The 16,091-nt window shown below is 41.7% G+C and overlaps 1 protein-coding gene across 1 annotated transcript in view; it reads left to right on the plus strand.

Annotated features, from left to right (window-relative positions):
* CHAT (choline O-acetyltransferase) overlaps nt 1–11,511 on the plus strand; it is a 36,240-nt gene extending 24,729 nt beyond the window's left edge. Inside the window, exons 13-15 of the mRNA XM_037401041.1 lie at nt 1,682–1,744; nt 5,763–5,900; nt 7,620–11,511. Coding sequence (XP_037256938.1) covers nt 1,682–1,744; nt 5,763–5,900; nt 7,620–7,889 — 471 coding nt within the window. The 3' untranslated portion in view covers nt 7,890–11,511. The remainder of the gene's footprint in view (nt 1–1,681; nt 1,745–5,762; nt 5,901–7,619) is intronic.
* Nucleotides 11,512–16,091: the final 4,580 nt, after the last annotated feature.

The raw sequence follows: 16,091 nt of genomic DNA on the forward strand, positions 1-16,091 counted from the left end.
ACTATCTCTTCCTACCTTCCTTATTCCAACACTTACTGACTTCTGCAGCTCTCCCAAAGCTTCAGAATTTCTCACCATTTTAAACCACCGAAATCTGAGATTGTACCCACCTTTCACTGCATCCTAAACTGTACGGCTTCACACAGGCAAGCAGAAGAATGCCATGCGTGTCTACAGTGAGCTCAGTCTCATCTCCCTAATCTTTATATCGCATGCCTTGGCAGTACTGAAGAGGGAGAATAATGGTTTCGTCCCCCCTGAAAAACCTGCAATCATAATGCAAACCAATACACTGACAGTTTTCCTGGCTTCTTGTCCACTGAGAGATGCAAAGGACATTTAAACTGATCTGTGAATGTTCTTTCCCACAAACTTTTAGAAATCTTTGTTTTGATGTGAACATCTTTATCTTTCAGTTCAAAACAATACGTATTATCATCACAGTATCATTAGAAACAAAATTCACTTAATACAGCCCTGTTCCAAGGTGATTTCTTTAGACCTACAGATTACCTCTGTATGTGAAGGGGTTAATTTTATTTTTTTGGACAAAGAGATGCATCACTTGGTTTAAGTAGCCTTGAACTCCCCGAAATATTGTTTGTTAATAGCCATTAATCCAAACTAAATTAAAAACAATTTTCTATCTGATGCTAATAAAAATGATCTTCAAATGATAACTTGAACAGTCACCAAAGATTGATCAAGTCGGATTGATTCTCTAGGAGGAGAAATATCTCATGCATTTGACACTTGCTGTAAAAGAAGTAGCAACTGACACTGCAGAGATTGCTTGAATAGCTGTAAATTAATCAGATTTAAAGACTGCATTTGGTAATTTAATCTGTATAAGGGAACTAAGGCCTAGCTCTAGCCCTATGAAAAAATAACAGACTCTGTACTTTGAAGGTCCCTGATGGTGGCCTTGAATGGCTTCTAAAATTAATTCTTTGTTCAAAAGATCATTCATCGTCCATAGGAGCTGAAGGTTCCCGTTTATCTGGAGACCCAGTCATTTCTGGCTGTTTCAGGGTCTCCAAAAGTTGTAGCATTGGACTTGATGTACAGCAGGGCAGTACTTCTTAGGAGCGTTCCCGCAATATAAAAAGGCTGTCATTTGACAGGAGTCAAAATTTACTGGCTTGTTATCTGAAATGTGAGGAATCTGTGCAGGGTAGAGCAGCCTTGGAAAATTCTAGATGCCCTTTCACACCAGGGAGTAATTTTTTGACTGGCTAGTAAAATATCAGTAATGGCTGTCATTAATACCACTGTCATTGTCTAGATACACCATTGTGGAAAAAATATACTGCCTAGCTGTTCTGAAAACACTGAATTACACTAGGCAATTATTTTCCCTACTTCAAATGGAGCAATTCCATTAGTAGTAATCTACTTCACCAAAATCCACGGAAGGAATCCACAAAAGGAACTGCAAGTCCTTCCTTGACTTTAAACAAACTACCACCAATAAACCTGTTCAACCCTTGCACAACCAGGCACCGTTGCTGATTAGGACATTGAATCCCTATGACTTTTCATTTATAAATAATACTTACACCTGAATCAGGAGCAAAGGACATTTGAGTACGCTCGCTCTTTGGCTGCTGGTTAATTGATGGAAGATGCTATTTCTTTGAGAATTTATTCAATAACAGATATATTTCCATTCCCCCACCAGGATTCTGAGAAGATGCAGAGATTTAAGGATGCAATTGCAGCTCAAACTAATTACACTATTCTGGTAAGTGGAACACTGCTTTGTCTGAATAAGGACTAGTTAGTTTGTTCTAGAAAATTATGAAGATACAATCATTAACTATTTATGCAACAGAAAATGTAGGCATCTTTGAAGAGAAAAGTACGTGCCATGTCACACTTCTGAAAATTTCTAATGACCCAAACACCCTCCAAATAGCCATATTCAACTAACATCACCTTAAAAGAATAATTCCTGGAAAGCAAGATAACAAAATTCTGCATTAGACATCAGTGGCAAGACCATCATTCTTGGGCATTAGCTCTTTTATATAGAACTGTCATGGAACATGACACTCTGTATTCAACATATTCATGCGGAATGTGCTTCTACAAAACATTTATGATTTGTATCTGTGTCTTACTTAGGAGTCACAGCCACAAATTAGGATTCCACTAAGTCTGGTGTTGTACAAATTAACAATTAAAAAATGGCCTCCATCTTAAAGAGTTTGCAATCAAAATATAATAAAGGGACTTTTAAATTAAATATTGAAAGGCTTGCAATGGAAAACAGTAGCCTGATGAAATAAGCCTTTATTCTGGGTACTCTGTGATCAACATGAAATGTTAGCCATGAGGGTAGCCAAGAAAAGTGGCAGTGGGGATATTCTAATGGGGTACGGCAAGTGGACAGCTGAAAGCCTCATCAGGATGAGAAGTAAGCAAGCATTACAAGCAACCAACTCAACTGCTGTGTAACATGCATGAGAAAAAAATCCAACTGCAAAATCCAGATCCCCCAAGTTTACAGGTATTTAGACCGATAAACTATGATGTTACAGATAAGCTCAAGACAGCTGTTAACACATCAGGAATTCCACACACACAGAGCACCCCTAAAAATAATAATTTATGCATTTTCTTAGGCTTCTCTTCCCTAGCAGAGAGAGGTCCCTATCTGGGACCTGATCCTCAGACTGGCTGGTATTTTGGAAAGTGTACTCTGGTATTCCAAAGTGCCATTTCTAATCAAGGTCATAACAATGAGGGAATGATTCCAGTAAGTTCTCTTTTAAAGACCTGCACATCTAACAAAAGGAAGAGATGCACACACACACACACCACCCCCCCAGTGAAGAAATCAGTTTAGCATGAAAAGCAACTCATTTTCTGTTGATTAAAAATTAGATAATTCAGTCTAATTAATGCTCTACATCCCACTTGTGCCAAGACAGGCACAGACTTAAACTACAAACAACTTAGTCTAACCACTTATGAAACTAATAAACGTTAACCAGCTATGTTAAGTGAATCTGCTACCTACGGTTTTGTCTCAGACCATTGCCTAACAAACCCACACTGTTGCTCACTGTTTAAATATTCAAGAAATCGTTCACTTCCAGAGGTGGTTTCAAAGGTATACTCAGAGCACTGGAGAGGTGAAGTGTTGCTTTCAGGCAGGATTATTCCCAAGACTGTGAAACAAAGAAGCAGGTGAAAAAAAAAACCAAAACAGGTTTGTGTTTCAAGCTTTGTGCTGGGAGCTTGCATCTTAGAGGCTGAGGCTCTGTGTCACCTGTAAAGCAGAGCTGAGTCTTACTTCAGGGCAATTGCCTCACCTGAACCACCTCAGCATAACCCCACCACCAACACAACATAGTGTAGGCCTACTACATCACAACCAATGGAATTTCTGTACAACATCTGTTCAAAATAAAAAGAAAAAAATTTCATAAAATTCTCCCTCCAAGTCATTTCAGTTCCTGAAACTCATAAAATTCAACCTCGCGTGTAGGTCATGGAAAAATACTAAAATTGAGACCGGAAAATTAACTTATCTTTAAATTTAAAAAGTTTTCCAGGTATTTCTATTCACCAAGTACCCCCCTTCTTTCTCAGAATAGCACAATGTAGTTGCTGTGCCTGTAAACTATGGTCAAGACTTACATTGTCTGACTAAATAGTGTGTAACAGGCTGAAATGTAATTGCTCCTAAGAAAAACGAAAAAATCTAGTTCATAAAACAAAAAGCAATTTAATGATTTTATTTCCCCTTGTTAGGGCTTACTAGTAGCATTGCTATCTTAAGTGCGGAGCTCTAAAATTCAATTTAGCACAGTTTTTTCCTATGTGTTGACTCACAGTTTATTTCGTTAGGCTGTCTCGGCCTCTCTTCAGACATGACATTGATCTATGTTGCAAAAATGTCAATTCTAACAACCTTATAAATCTTGTGTGATAGCAAAATATTTCCTTTTATTATCAAGTCAGTTTCCCTCTATGGGAAAAACAACGTAAACATGCCCTGATGTATGCTACTTTTTTGCAAGCTTCCTTTCTCCATCTGGGCTGATGAGCAAATAGCCCCCCTACCAATGAGTGCCTACTCCTTAATAAGACAAACAAGATTATGCACTCCCAAACCCCTGCTTCAAGCATTATTAGCGGGTTAAAATTATTTTCCTCTTAAGAGGAAAAGCAAACTTGTGCTTTTTTTTTTTTTCCATTTGCCCCTTAAGAGGAAAACCAAGTTTGTACTTGTTTTTAAATCCTGCCTTCTCTCAGGTTGCTTCTTTCCCTTGTTACAAGGGGCCTGTGCCACAGGGTTATCGGTTCTACTCCCAGTGTAGTACCACGTCCCTTGTTCAGCATTCTCTTCCTCCATGGCTTCAGCCTGTTACAAGGGGTAAGCTACAGCTCAGTCCTCATAATCAATGCTCCCACCAAGAAGAATAAACCCAGACTGAAGGGTTTTAAATGCATATTTTAATCTGATGCAATTCCTGCCTGACTGGAACAAATTTTGATTGGGTTTTGTAAAGAAACAAAAGTCTGTAACTATCCTGGTCTGCCCATCTCCGACGACTGACTTTTGATCCTGTTAGCTATCTTCCATCACATTTGCTATCAGGGCAAAGACCTTAAAGCCAATGCATTCCTTAAGTCTACAGCATTAGGTAGCTGGATAGAGCTGAAACACCCAAGCATATCTAGCTCGTGGTAGAAAGACTTACTGCAGGCTCAGCAATAATTCTTGTAAGCTGGCTAGCTGGCCACCAGCATGGCCCTACTAAAGTTCAGTCACTGCACATGCTGCCGATCACCTCCCCAGGTGATCAGGAGAGGAGACTGGGGACACTCAGGAGCAGGGTTTGGGGGCAAGCATAGCTGGTTCTGTGCTGGAGATGATGGTGAGCAGAGACACGGGCAAGTAGGATGGCAATTAGACTGCTGCTCTAGGTCTCTTGCTTGTCAGGCACATTATTCTCATTAGTTAAGCCCTCTTTAATTTGATTCTAGCTTCATGGCACCTGGGCTACAGTACCATCCTTACTTACCAAATTTAGTGTTTTCAATTGCCCCATCAGGGCGAGGGCTAAAGTGATGGTTGCCCCTGAGATAATCCAGCACAGGGCAGGGGGAAGTGGCATATTTGGGCAGTGAATTAAATCAAGAAGGCATCTGTGTCCACAACCACAATCTTCTTAAGTGGTGGGGTATGCTAGTAGATCTGTGATAGATCACTGGCAATTCTATCTGTTATTCTGTGATCACTGTTACATCTGTTGGAGACATCTACCAGATCTTTGGATATGAGTTCTGTGGAATAGCACATGCTTTACCTGCCAGAGAGACCCAGGCAGCAAGGCAATGAAAGATAAATTTGTTTCAATTCAGATCTGTCTTGCTATCTTGAAATACAATCCAAGTGACACACGGGAAATTCCAAAACAAGTTAAAGATTTCTAAGTGTCCCATGTGCTCCCTTCAGTGGCTTTGGAAGCCCAGCCCATGATACTTAGCTCTGAGAGATGCCGGATAACATCAGCACATGGTACATCTCAAGACCAGCTCCTTCCTAACTTTTACATCTTCAGAGCACCATATGAATTTCTAGTTACTGATCATCCAAGTACGTACTCAGAGTAATATCTGAACATTACCAGCATTACATCATCCAAACCAAGTTCATCAACTCTGACCAGAAAACAAGGCAGTTACAGCTAAGAAAATGTCTCCATACTCAATTAAACGCTGGTATCTTATCATGTCGTACACAGGCTATTACTGGAATGGCAATAGACAATCATCTGCTGGGGCTCAGAGAGGTGGCACGGGAACACTTCAAGGAACTGCCGGAGTTATTTACAGATGAGACATATTTGACAAGTAATCGATTCATCCTTTCAACCAGCCAGGTGAGTTTCTCCTGTTCACTGGTCTTGCTAAGCAAAGGCTAACTCATTTGTGTTCTGCCAGACTTTGTAGCTCACAGTTAAAAAAAACAAACCACCAAAACCAAAAAACCAAAACAAACTACAACAAAAATCTGTTACCATCAAGAACCATCAAGAAGTCTGCAAAATTCTCCAGATTTTTAATCTAGTTTTCGTTCATCCCACAAAATCAGAACCGTAAATACTGAAGTTATCACTTCCCTTGCAACATCCCAAACCCCTTCCCAGAAATTCTGGAAATGCACACAAACAAGCTTAGTACAATTCGCATGAGGGCTCAGTGTTTCCTCACTTCCCAAACTATGTATCTTCCCATTCCCTTTCTTCTCATCCTTCCCCTAAGGTGACAGCTCTAGTGTGAATTCTTTACTCCAGTGACAGTACAGCCACAAGCCAGACAGGCTGCCACTCTGAGAAACAAAAGCCAAGAGCCACGAGGAAATTTTACTCTTAAAAGTAGCTGTGTCTGAAATCTTCAAGAGCCTTCAGTTACTCAGTGTAAGACTGCAGCCTGCGCAGGCATGCATCCTGGATTTACAGACATTTACGGATTTTAGTTATTTGCAACCATACTAAGATACTCTAAGAGTCAACACTTCTTCCATTTAATGTTGTGAATAAGGAAACATCTTTATAGCATACAGCCTAAAAATTAAATGTTTCATTGCATGTAGTAGCAGTCCTAATGAAAGAAGAAATCTTTGTAGGAATTAATTTACTGAAACACTAACCCAACTGCACAGATTGGAACTATGCAACAAAAGAGACTTATAATATCATGCTACAGCATAAAACCTTAATAAGTAATTTGATCTTGTCATAATGTTTGTAGGCTTTCAGACATGAGTGAATGTAACCAACATACTACTACATAAATTCTGGAAGAAACTATCCATGAGCAAAGAGTGCTTCTGAATAGCTTTATGGCCTTCGGCTGTTGCACGGCAAATTTATCTGACAATTCTATGGCTCTATTAGCAGGACTAATGGCTTGTTCTAGACCATTAAAAAGCCAAATGTCATTTGTGAAGGCCCATGTACACAGAGTCTGAAACATATAGATTTCTAACACGTCTTTTGTTTTCTGCAGGAGAAAGTGTTTCACTCCTGCATTATGCCATGATTAAACTCACATGTCATAGACATATAGCACCTAGATGCATTAAAATATTTTTATACAACAACACAATTATAAATGGTGGTTAGAAATGGACAATACTGCTTTCTCTAATTGATTACAGTCTTCCCATTACAAGTTTAATATAACCTTAAGATAACCTTAAGACATTTAAAACCTTAGAGAAGTTTTATGTATCATAACTTTATGTATCAGAATTACATACATCCTTAAAAATAACCCATCTTTCAGCAACACAGCTTATAGCTGTTAAAGATCTAGATAAAGTGAGAAAACTTATGCATTATATCCACTTCAAATGATACCAGTTTCCAAACAATAGCAAACAAACAGAGCAACCGAATTCAGTATTGAGATCAGCTTTTACCTTCAAAGTGTCAGCTCCAGGTCTGGACTTCTGAAGGAAGTGATATTTTGCAAGGGGGGTTCACCACATTTTCAGCATTTGTAGCATTTGCTTATCTTTTTCCTCATTCCTAACCAACCGATTTCAGGTGCCCTCATTAACCAGAGATCACTCCTTACCTTCTCCCTGCAACCAGGTTCCAACTACTACGGAAATGTTCTGCTGCTATGGGCCTGTGGTGCCCAACGGTTATGGGGCATGTTATAACCCTCAGCCAGAGCATATATTATTCTGCATCTCAAGCTTTAAAGACTGTAAAGAAACCTCTTCAGATGCGTTTGCAAAAGCTGTGGAAGAAAGTCTCCTAGAAATGAGAGATCTGTGCAGTAGATGCAATCCTACTATGGCAAAGCCACCTGCTAAACAAGAAGCAACCACACAGCTGCAGAGTGACCACAAACTCTAAGAGGCTGTGGGAGTTGTTCTCCTGAACCCACCTTATGGAAGAAACAATAATATAGTTGTTCAAAGGCAAGATAGTACTAGTAATATATTAGTGTAGAACCAAAATGTCATTGTTTTACATTGTAGCTGACATTTAAAACCCTGTACATACTAAACTACCATTTCTTGCTTGAGAGTCAGCAAAAAAAGGTTTGGTCTCAAATGGCTGAAATGAAGGAAGAAGTATATTTCTAACCATAATTAACTTATGCCTTTTTATCACCTAAAAAATTGAGTAAGTTTGTCTATGACATAAATTAAATACTAAGGCACACCAATTAATTAACACCCCCTGCAAGTAGCACTAAAGTATTCACATCTATTCCTGCAAGACTTGCATGTTAAAAAAAATCAAAATATTCCCCTACTGGGAATGTTGAGAGTGACATTGTAAATAATAGGCTGATGCCATTAAATCTTGAAAATTTGAATGTAGAGTATTTAATACCACCATGCTATTTACTACATAAGGAAAACAGATTATTTTTAAGTGGCCACTGTGTATTTTCACCAACAGGGTTTAGGAAGATTACACTAGTGTTTGCGTGTTCCCCCAGTTCAAAAATGCTGCAGAAATAATTTAGCCTTTATTCTGGTTTGCACTTGCCTCAAGCACAGTCCTGTTCTGAAAGTGGCATATTGGAGATAAGATCCATCACAGAGAACTGGGAGAATTTTGTCCGTAATGAATTGACTTAATTATTTCTTTCTATCAGTGTGCAAAATCCAGTCTGACAGAGAGGCAAAGCACAAAGCATAAGTGCAATTCAGTCCTGCTTAAGACCTTTTCTGTTTGCACAGGAACGAATTTAGTCGCTGTGGTTAGCAGGAGAGTATATGCAACCACACAAAATTAAAGAGCAATAAATAAGTAGAAAGAAGAGGCAAACTTGCAATATAAGGAAGTCTCCAAGCTAGAGCTATAAATACCAGTTTAAGAGTACTGGTACTCATATCAGCTTTGCATCATCCCACTTGGGAGGATTTATATTTTATATTTTTAAATTGTAGATGTAGGGTTCATATTCTGCAATACGCAGTAAATTCAGTCAGGAAAATACTAGAGTATCTGGTAACTTCCATATTCTGTGAGTGTTACCCTGAGGGTTTCTCACTTAATCTCTTTCTTTCATTCCTTACAAATCCTTCCAAGGACTGATATTTTCAGTTACTTCCTCTTAAGCTGAAATATGTTGTCTTGCTTAGGAGTGTTCAGTCACCGTTGTTAGAATACAGCTTACTGACTAAAGACACTTAGCTACTAGCTCCAGTGCAGAACCTTTGCTAGACAAGCTGGAGCACACTCGGAGGCCTGGCCAGGGACTGCTTACTTGCCTGTGGAGAAGCAGAGACATCTTTTCTTCCTTTGTAGGCTGAACAATCACATGCGTAAGCACTCTCAAGCCTAAAAGCAGAACAGATTTATTACAATAAACTCGAAGCGCAGAACTCTAGATACAGATTCAGTAGATTATATGTGTCCATGTTTATTTTACTGCCTCTTTGGAGGGGCGTACATGCAATTAAGCAGTCTGCTGGACAAAGACTACCCACAACCCCATCTATGAAAGCACAGTGGGCCTGATGATCAATTGGAGCAAGTCAGTTGTGTTGGAGCAAATCAGCTGTGATGATTTACAGTGATTGAGAGTGCATTCACTTAAAAACGTATGTGTTTCATTACTCCATGAGCTGTGGCTCAAACCGAAGGTGAAATCTATTTTTAGATGTTATAAATAATATTATGGCATTAAAACTGCCCCAAAGTTAAAATGTAAAAAAAATTTTAAAAAAAACCAACACCAAAAAAACAAAACAACCCCCCCCCACCCCAGAAAACTGTTAGTCAGAGCCAGACATTCACTTAATGGATATACTGTCAAAATACGATTTAAATAATTCCTATACTATAATTATGAAAATTACTTTGAAACATTCCCCAGTACTTTTGCTTTGTTCTCATGTCCCTAAAATGCATTCCACATTTTTAACATAAACATAGCAGTGTTTTGCATCAATAGAATTGTATGTTAAAAGTTATAATTATATTTTAAGTGTATAAAAATGCTGTGAATGGTTAGTTAATTATTTTATTAATTTGCTTCTAACAAAATGTACAATTTTATTTTGTATTCCTAGTTCCATAGTTACTGATGCTTATTTGTAAATATTACCCATGTTTCATTTTACTTTTTTTTGGCTGGAATTTTAACAGTAGCTTAGACACTGTACTCAATACACAATCACTGAGAATTCGGCAGAAACTACAGCACACCTGAAATTTTATACCAATTTATCATTAAGAGCCCCTTGCCTACAGCTGCCGTGACAGGTTGTCAGATTCTGCAATACTGGCAAATACTAACACCATATTTTACTTGAAGAAGAAAAGCCATGACCACCCATACTTCCTATTTATTTAGCTAACCATTCCATACTTGTATCTTAGATACTCACTGCTCTGAGTTTAGCATTCAGCCTGAATACCTAAAACTAGCAGCTTCAGTGAAGCCAGTCCCTCCAGGGGAAGGCATTTGCATACATCCTTAACCTCAGCCACTGCCCCTGCTAAAAGTGGGATCTGCCAAGTGCCTGGCCCTGTTTGAGAAACTGCAGGCTCGGTTCAGGCATGTTTAAATTGGAGGGTCCTGATTAAATTACAGATAGATAAAATTCAGGGCACAGGGCATTACAAATGTCTCCGTTTGCAAGCATAAGGGACTGTGCTGCTCCTCAATCAACCCCTACACCCACACATCAGGGTCCCATGCTGCAGTTGCACCTATTTAAGGATTTCAGGAAACGGGCAGTTTTCTTAGGTTCTTATTTAAAATTATTTGCGTTATACAAATGAAGTTCTCTTCTAAGGTTTAAAAATACACAGTCTATGCACACGCACTTACGGAAATTGAATGTGAAGCCTTTAAAACATTTCCAACCAGAAACTATGGAATAGACAGGTTGTTATAAGAGGGAGAACATCTTGATTGACAAATTAAGTGTAATTACATGGATGTAACAAGTGGCAAGACTTAACAAGACCTCTTGGTGAGACCCGGACATACAAACCCCCTGCAAGAGAATTTGAGGCGGTATTGTTCGCTCTGCCCGTAGGTGTACATCGTGTGCGCACGGCACTGGGATGCAGAAGATTAAAAAGGCAATTTTTTCTCAACTTCTATGCTCACTGTGTACAAAAGTTGAAAGAAACTTGACTTCTTTCTATCTATAGTGATATATAGATGGCATATATACATCATGGCAAGCCGTGGCGGTGGGAGGGCTGCGGGAGGGCCGCCTTGCTCCCCACAGCGCCCTGTGGCAGCGCAGCCCAAAGCCTCCTGTATGCATTGCAGAGGACATAAAATATTTTAGCGATACTTTTATTTTATAAAATAGTATAGATTATGATAAATGTAAAGGTGGTTTATAGCACGTCAGGTTCTGTTGTGTTTTGCTCTCGACTAATATATATTTATCTGTCTATATTAACATATATGACCCGAGGTGTGTATGCCGACAACATGCATTCAGCTTATGGAAAGATGGAGCTTTGCACCGCAAATAAAAAATCCCTGAGGAAAGACGTTGCCGCCTTTTGTGCCAGGCGCCGCCGGCCCCTCCAGCCGCCGCGGGCAGCCCCAGGGCGCTGCCGCGGCCCCTCAGGGGAAGGGGGGAGGGGCGGCCGCGCTAACGGCCCCGGGGCGGCCCGGCCCTCGCAGCCACCGGCGCGGCGGGAAGCGGGCCCCGGCTGGGGGAGCTGCCGGGGGGCAGGCGGGGCGGCCGGGCCCGGCGGGCTCCTCCGGGCGTTTGGCAGCGGTCACGCCGCGCTGAGGGGCTCGCAGGCCGCCGAGGGAGGCTCTGTGTGACTGGGGAAAGAGCTGGCCCTGAAACGTGCCTCGGGAAGGCAAACTGGCCCGTGCTGTTCGCTAAAACCAGCTCGTAGTACCCTGCGCGTATCTTTCCCAATTACACACACCTCGCTAAAAAAGCGCAGTCCGAAACAAACTCCTCAAGCTGAAAACGCTCAGGTTCAAACCTAGCAATAAAGCCAAGTACTTGGGAGTGCAGAGTAACTCCCGCTGCCCACAGCCCAGCTGTAGCTCCCAGCAGTTCGCTGAGGGCAGGTGGCGGGTGCCGGGCCACGGGGCGGGGAGCGGGGCTGGCCCCGGGGGGTGCAGGGCTGGCCCCGGGGGGGTGGGAGCGGGGCTGGCCCCGGGGGGTGCAGGGCTGGCCCAGGGGGGGGGGAGCGGGGTTAGCCCCGGAGGGTGCAGGGCTGGCCCAGGGGGGGGGGAGCGGGGTTAGCCCCGGAGGGTTGCAGGGCTGGCCCCGGGGAGTGCAGGGCTGGCCCCGGGGGGGGGGGGGCGGGGTTAGCCCCGGAGGGTGCAGGGCTGGCCCCGGTGGGTGCAGGGCTGGCCCCGGGGGGTGAGCGGGGTTGGCCCCGGCGGGGGTGCAGGGCTGGCCCCGGGGGGTGCAGGGCTGGCCCAGGGGGTGCAGGGCTGACCTCCTTGCGCCTGGCTGCAGGCCCCGCTGGGCAGGGGTGCTTCAGCCTCTTGGCCAGCCACCTAGAGCAGCCAAAGTGCACTGTCCCTGCCTAAAGCTGGGGTGACATCGCCCGCGAAAGAAGGTGTAGCTATATTTTTCCGATTCATCGCGAATTAAGGATTACTGTTGGCTATTTTGTGTTTGTTAGGGAATGAGCAACTGTTTTTCTCTGTTCTAATGCTTTCCGACTACAAGAGGATACATAACAAAAACTTCTACCTAGAAAAATTAATGTAAGATTGCAAGATAAATCACGCGCATGTGATCTGAAGTATTCAGATAAGTAAAATGTGTGATTATAAAGGCTTTAGATCACATGCATGCACCTAAAAAAAAAAAAAAAAAGATAAACTCGGTATCACTGTTGGGCTGACACAAAGAGCAGGAGTTAATGCAATATATAGCTACCAGCACCTCATCCACATCCTCTTACTGGGGTTGCAATGTATTGCAGATCATTGCAATGTACCTGACAGGGACTGGGCGAGACCAGGCCTCAGCCTCGGGAAACCAGTAAGGCTGGGTTTTTTACATTTAGAGCCAACGGTATAGAGATGCCATTTCTCTCATTCATTTTACAAATGTTAATTGTCAGACATTGCCATTAAAGGATCCAAGAAATAGGTGGGAGCTGTCTGATGAGGATGACAGAACAGCAGCAGAAGCTGAAAACATGCTGCTTTATGAACCGGACTCTTTCCTCAGCCGTTTTCTGTAGTTTTGCAATAAGTTGAATTAAAATGCTGCAAACAGCTGTCACAGGTGGACACAGTTAGGTTAAATGTTTGAGGAACACCGACCCTTGCAAGTCATACAGCTGCAGTAGAGCTGGGACAGAGGAAGCGGTACCTCTGCCTGCCAAAATAACTGATGTGTGCTGGGCAGTAGGCTGTACTAGCCTTGACACATAGCCGATAAAAGCCTGGAAAGGTGAGACCCTGCACGTTTGGCTATACAGGGATCTGCTTCTGTCTTGTGAAACAAGTAAATAGAGTAAGATGAATTTTAAAAAAATTACATCGGGGGGGGGAGGAGGGCAGGCACATGGAATTTCTGTATCAGCCAGTTCTCTTCCCCAGTTCTGATTAATTTACAACACTATACAATGTACTGTAATAAACCCAAAAAGCACCTAATTCATCTAAACAAATATGTGGGTCACGAGAGGATTTTGTCCCTTCTGGTTTCATTCTCAGCTTCACAAAATCACAAGTCTTTAACGTCCTGAGGAATTACTCCTTCAGTAGAAGTGAAATGAATTATGCGTGAATGAACAATTGGGTTATCAAGGTTGTTCACTTAATGTTCCAGCTGTTCTATAGCACCATCTTAACGTTTATTGGAGATTTCTTTTGAATTTAGTCCTGTTCCATGGTAGTTACAAATAAATACATTGTGTTTCTTACAGCCGCTGTGCCAGTTAATAGCAAATACAAGTACATAATGAATTTCTTGCGTTTTACCACTGGAACTAGAAATGACAGAGGGTGGAAGCTTCATTCAAAGGAGATCCATTAATGTAATAATAGTGAAGCCAGAGATTAAAGCTGATAGGATTTGTGGAGAGTTTTGTACAGCACTTAACTACATTAATACTGTTTTTTTGCTCCTGGCCCTCCTAAGTGCTAGAACTTGGATATACTCAGAGTTCACAGGAAACCAAGCAAGTACAGTGCTGGCCACTGCTGCTTTGCCCTTCTCCAGCTGTCCTGCAGGCAGATGGATATCAGCTTATTTTGGGAGAGATACCAGGCTGGAACACTGTAGAGCTGGTGGGCAACAGGGAGACTGTATTTTGCTGCAACATCAATGACCTGGATTTTCATAAGTACAGAGTTTTATTCACCGCAGTCTCTCACTGAAAGCACTTATGTTTTGAAATGAGCGCTTCCTAAGGCATAAACAGTCCAGGTTCTGTCAATATCAACACATTTAAGCTCTGCACTCCTTTATATTTGAGGCAGTTTGAAGGGCACAGTCAGGAGGAGAGGGTAGTTTGGGAGTTAAGGCCATGCCTGGGAGAGCACCGTTTGGGGCCTTCCCGCATGCACCAGCACACAATCACAAGAAAACCTGCTACATTTCAGTCCACAAAGGTATCGGAGCATGCTTCTGCTTTCAAAATAGCAAACATTTTTCTTTGCTTTGGTCTTAATTTCTTCAGGATTTTTGTTTTCCCCTCCTCCTCTGCAGGAAAACATAGATAATATTATTTAAGTGCCTCATGGAGAGTAATTTTTTTATCATTTTTTGCTGCAGCTGAGACAAGGAGTTCAGGGCTTGAGTTTTCTAATCTTATGTGCAAGTGGCTTCCAGAGAAAGGCTGAAAGCCACCACTGCTCACCTCCCCATTTTTCAACAGCCTCTCTAGGGCTGGGGATGGGAGTTGTGGAGCGAAAGCAGAAAACTGACCAAGGATAATGCCATCTCTAGCACCTCAGCTTGGTTGGTTTCACCCTCCTCCAAGGCAGGCAGATAGGTTAGGAACTGGGAGGTTCCAGCTGGAAACTTCTTCCAACAAAATACTTTTTTTTTTTGGTTCCAATCCTAGACCTACGCTACACAGTGAAGTACTGGCTAATAGGCCATGCTACTATCTGTGGAACCACCTGCAATGCTGCATTCACTTTTTGATCTGTTTTAAACCCACACCAAAGCTGAATCAACCTCAGACTATACAGCTAACCAGGGTAGAGCCAAGCTGGATCCAAGTACTGTGAGAGAGAACGCAAAGGAATATAGATGCTAGGATAAGAAGTAGAAATGTAAAATAAGAATAAATTTATTTGCATATACTTTGTAAGCTGTATTTCTCCTTTAGGAGGTGATGGGAAGTTGACGCACTTAGTGAAAAGCAGTGTTAAATGCTTACTTATTTACAGGGACACATTCCCTTATACCTTGGCTTTCTGCCAGGCAATGTACTTGCATCACAAAGGTATCTAAAATGTCAGGATACAGTTGGTTCTTTACAGTTCCAGGTCTCTTAATGAAGCGCTAGTAATCTTACTTGCTACACTCATGTGTCAACCAATTAGAATATACTGCCTTTTCCAGAACCAGTCATGTTACCACTCCGAATATTATGAATTCATGTAGGATTGTGACTTGCATGTTGTTCTGATTTGGTTTTAATTAAAAGGAGGAGGAAATTCCTGGATATCTTTCATTCTTTCAACTTCTAGAAAGTTTCCTATGTCAAAGACTCATACCGATATGCCAGATCCACTCTTCTCTTGGCCACAAATGTCTCAGAAAACATTCGTACATCATTAGACACAGCTCAAAGGTACAGAGAGAAAGAAGGTGGCGTTGCCATAAGGACAGGATTAAAGCTGACTGGGTGTTACCACAACTAATATTCCAGGTGTCTCAAAAGTAATGCTGCCTTTTCCTCTTGATCTTTTTCCCCCCAATATCTAGAGTATGAAGCTTCTTTTTTGCTCCTGATTTGTCAACATATATTCTCAACCTCAACTTCATTTTAAAAACACTTCTGAGTCAGGTAAATTCAGCAGTTTGCAAACAACCCTATGCCAGAATGCTGGTACCCTGAGCAATTTTCAGTTTGGCCCATAATCAGTTGTGAAAGGAAGAAGTGGTTAGTCTTTGCATCCTA

Source organism: Falco rusticolus, chromosome 9 (assembly GCF_015220075.1).
Source record: "Falco rusticolus isolate bFalRus1 chromosome 9, bFalRus1.pri, whole genome shotgun sequence".
Taxonomy (NCBI): Eukaryota; Metazoa; Chordata; class Aves; order Falconiformes; family Falconidae; genus Falco; species Falco rusticolus.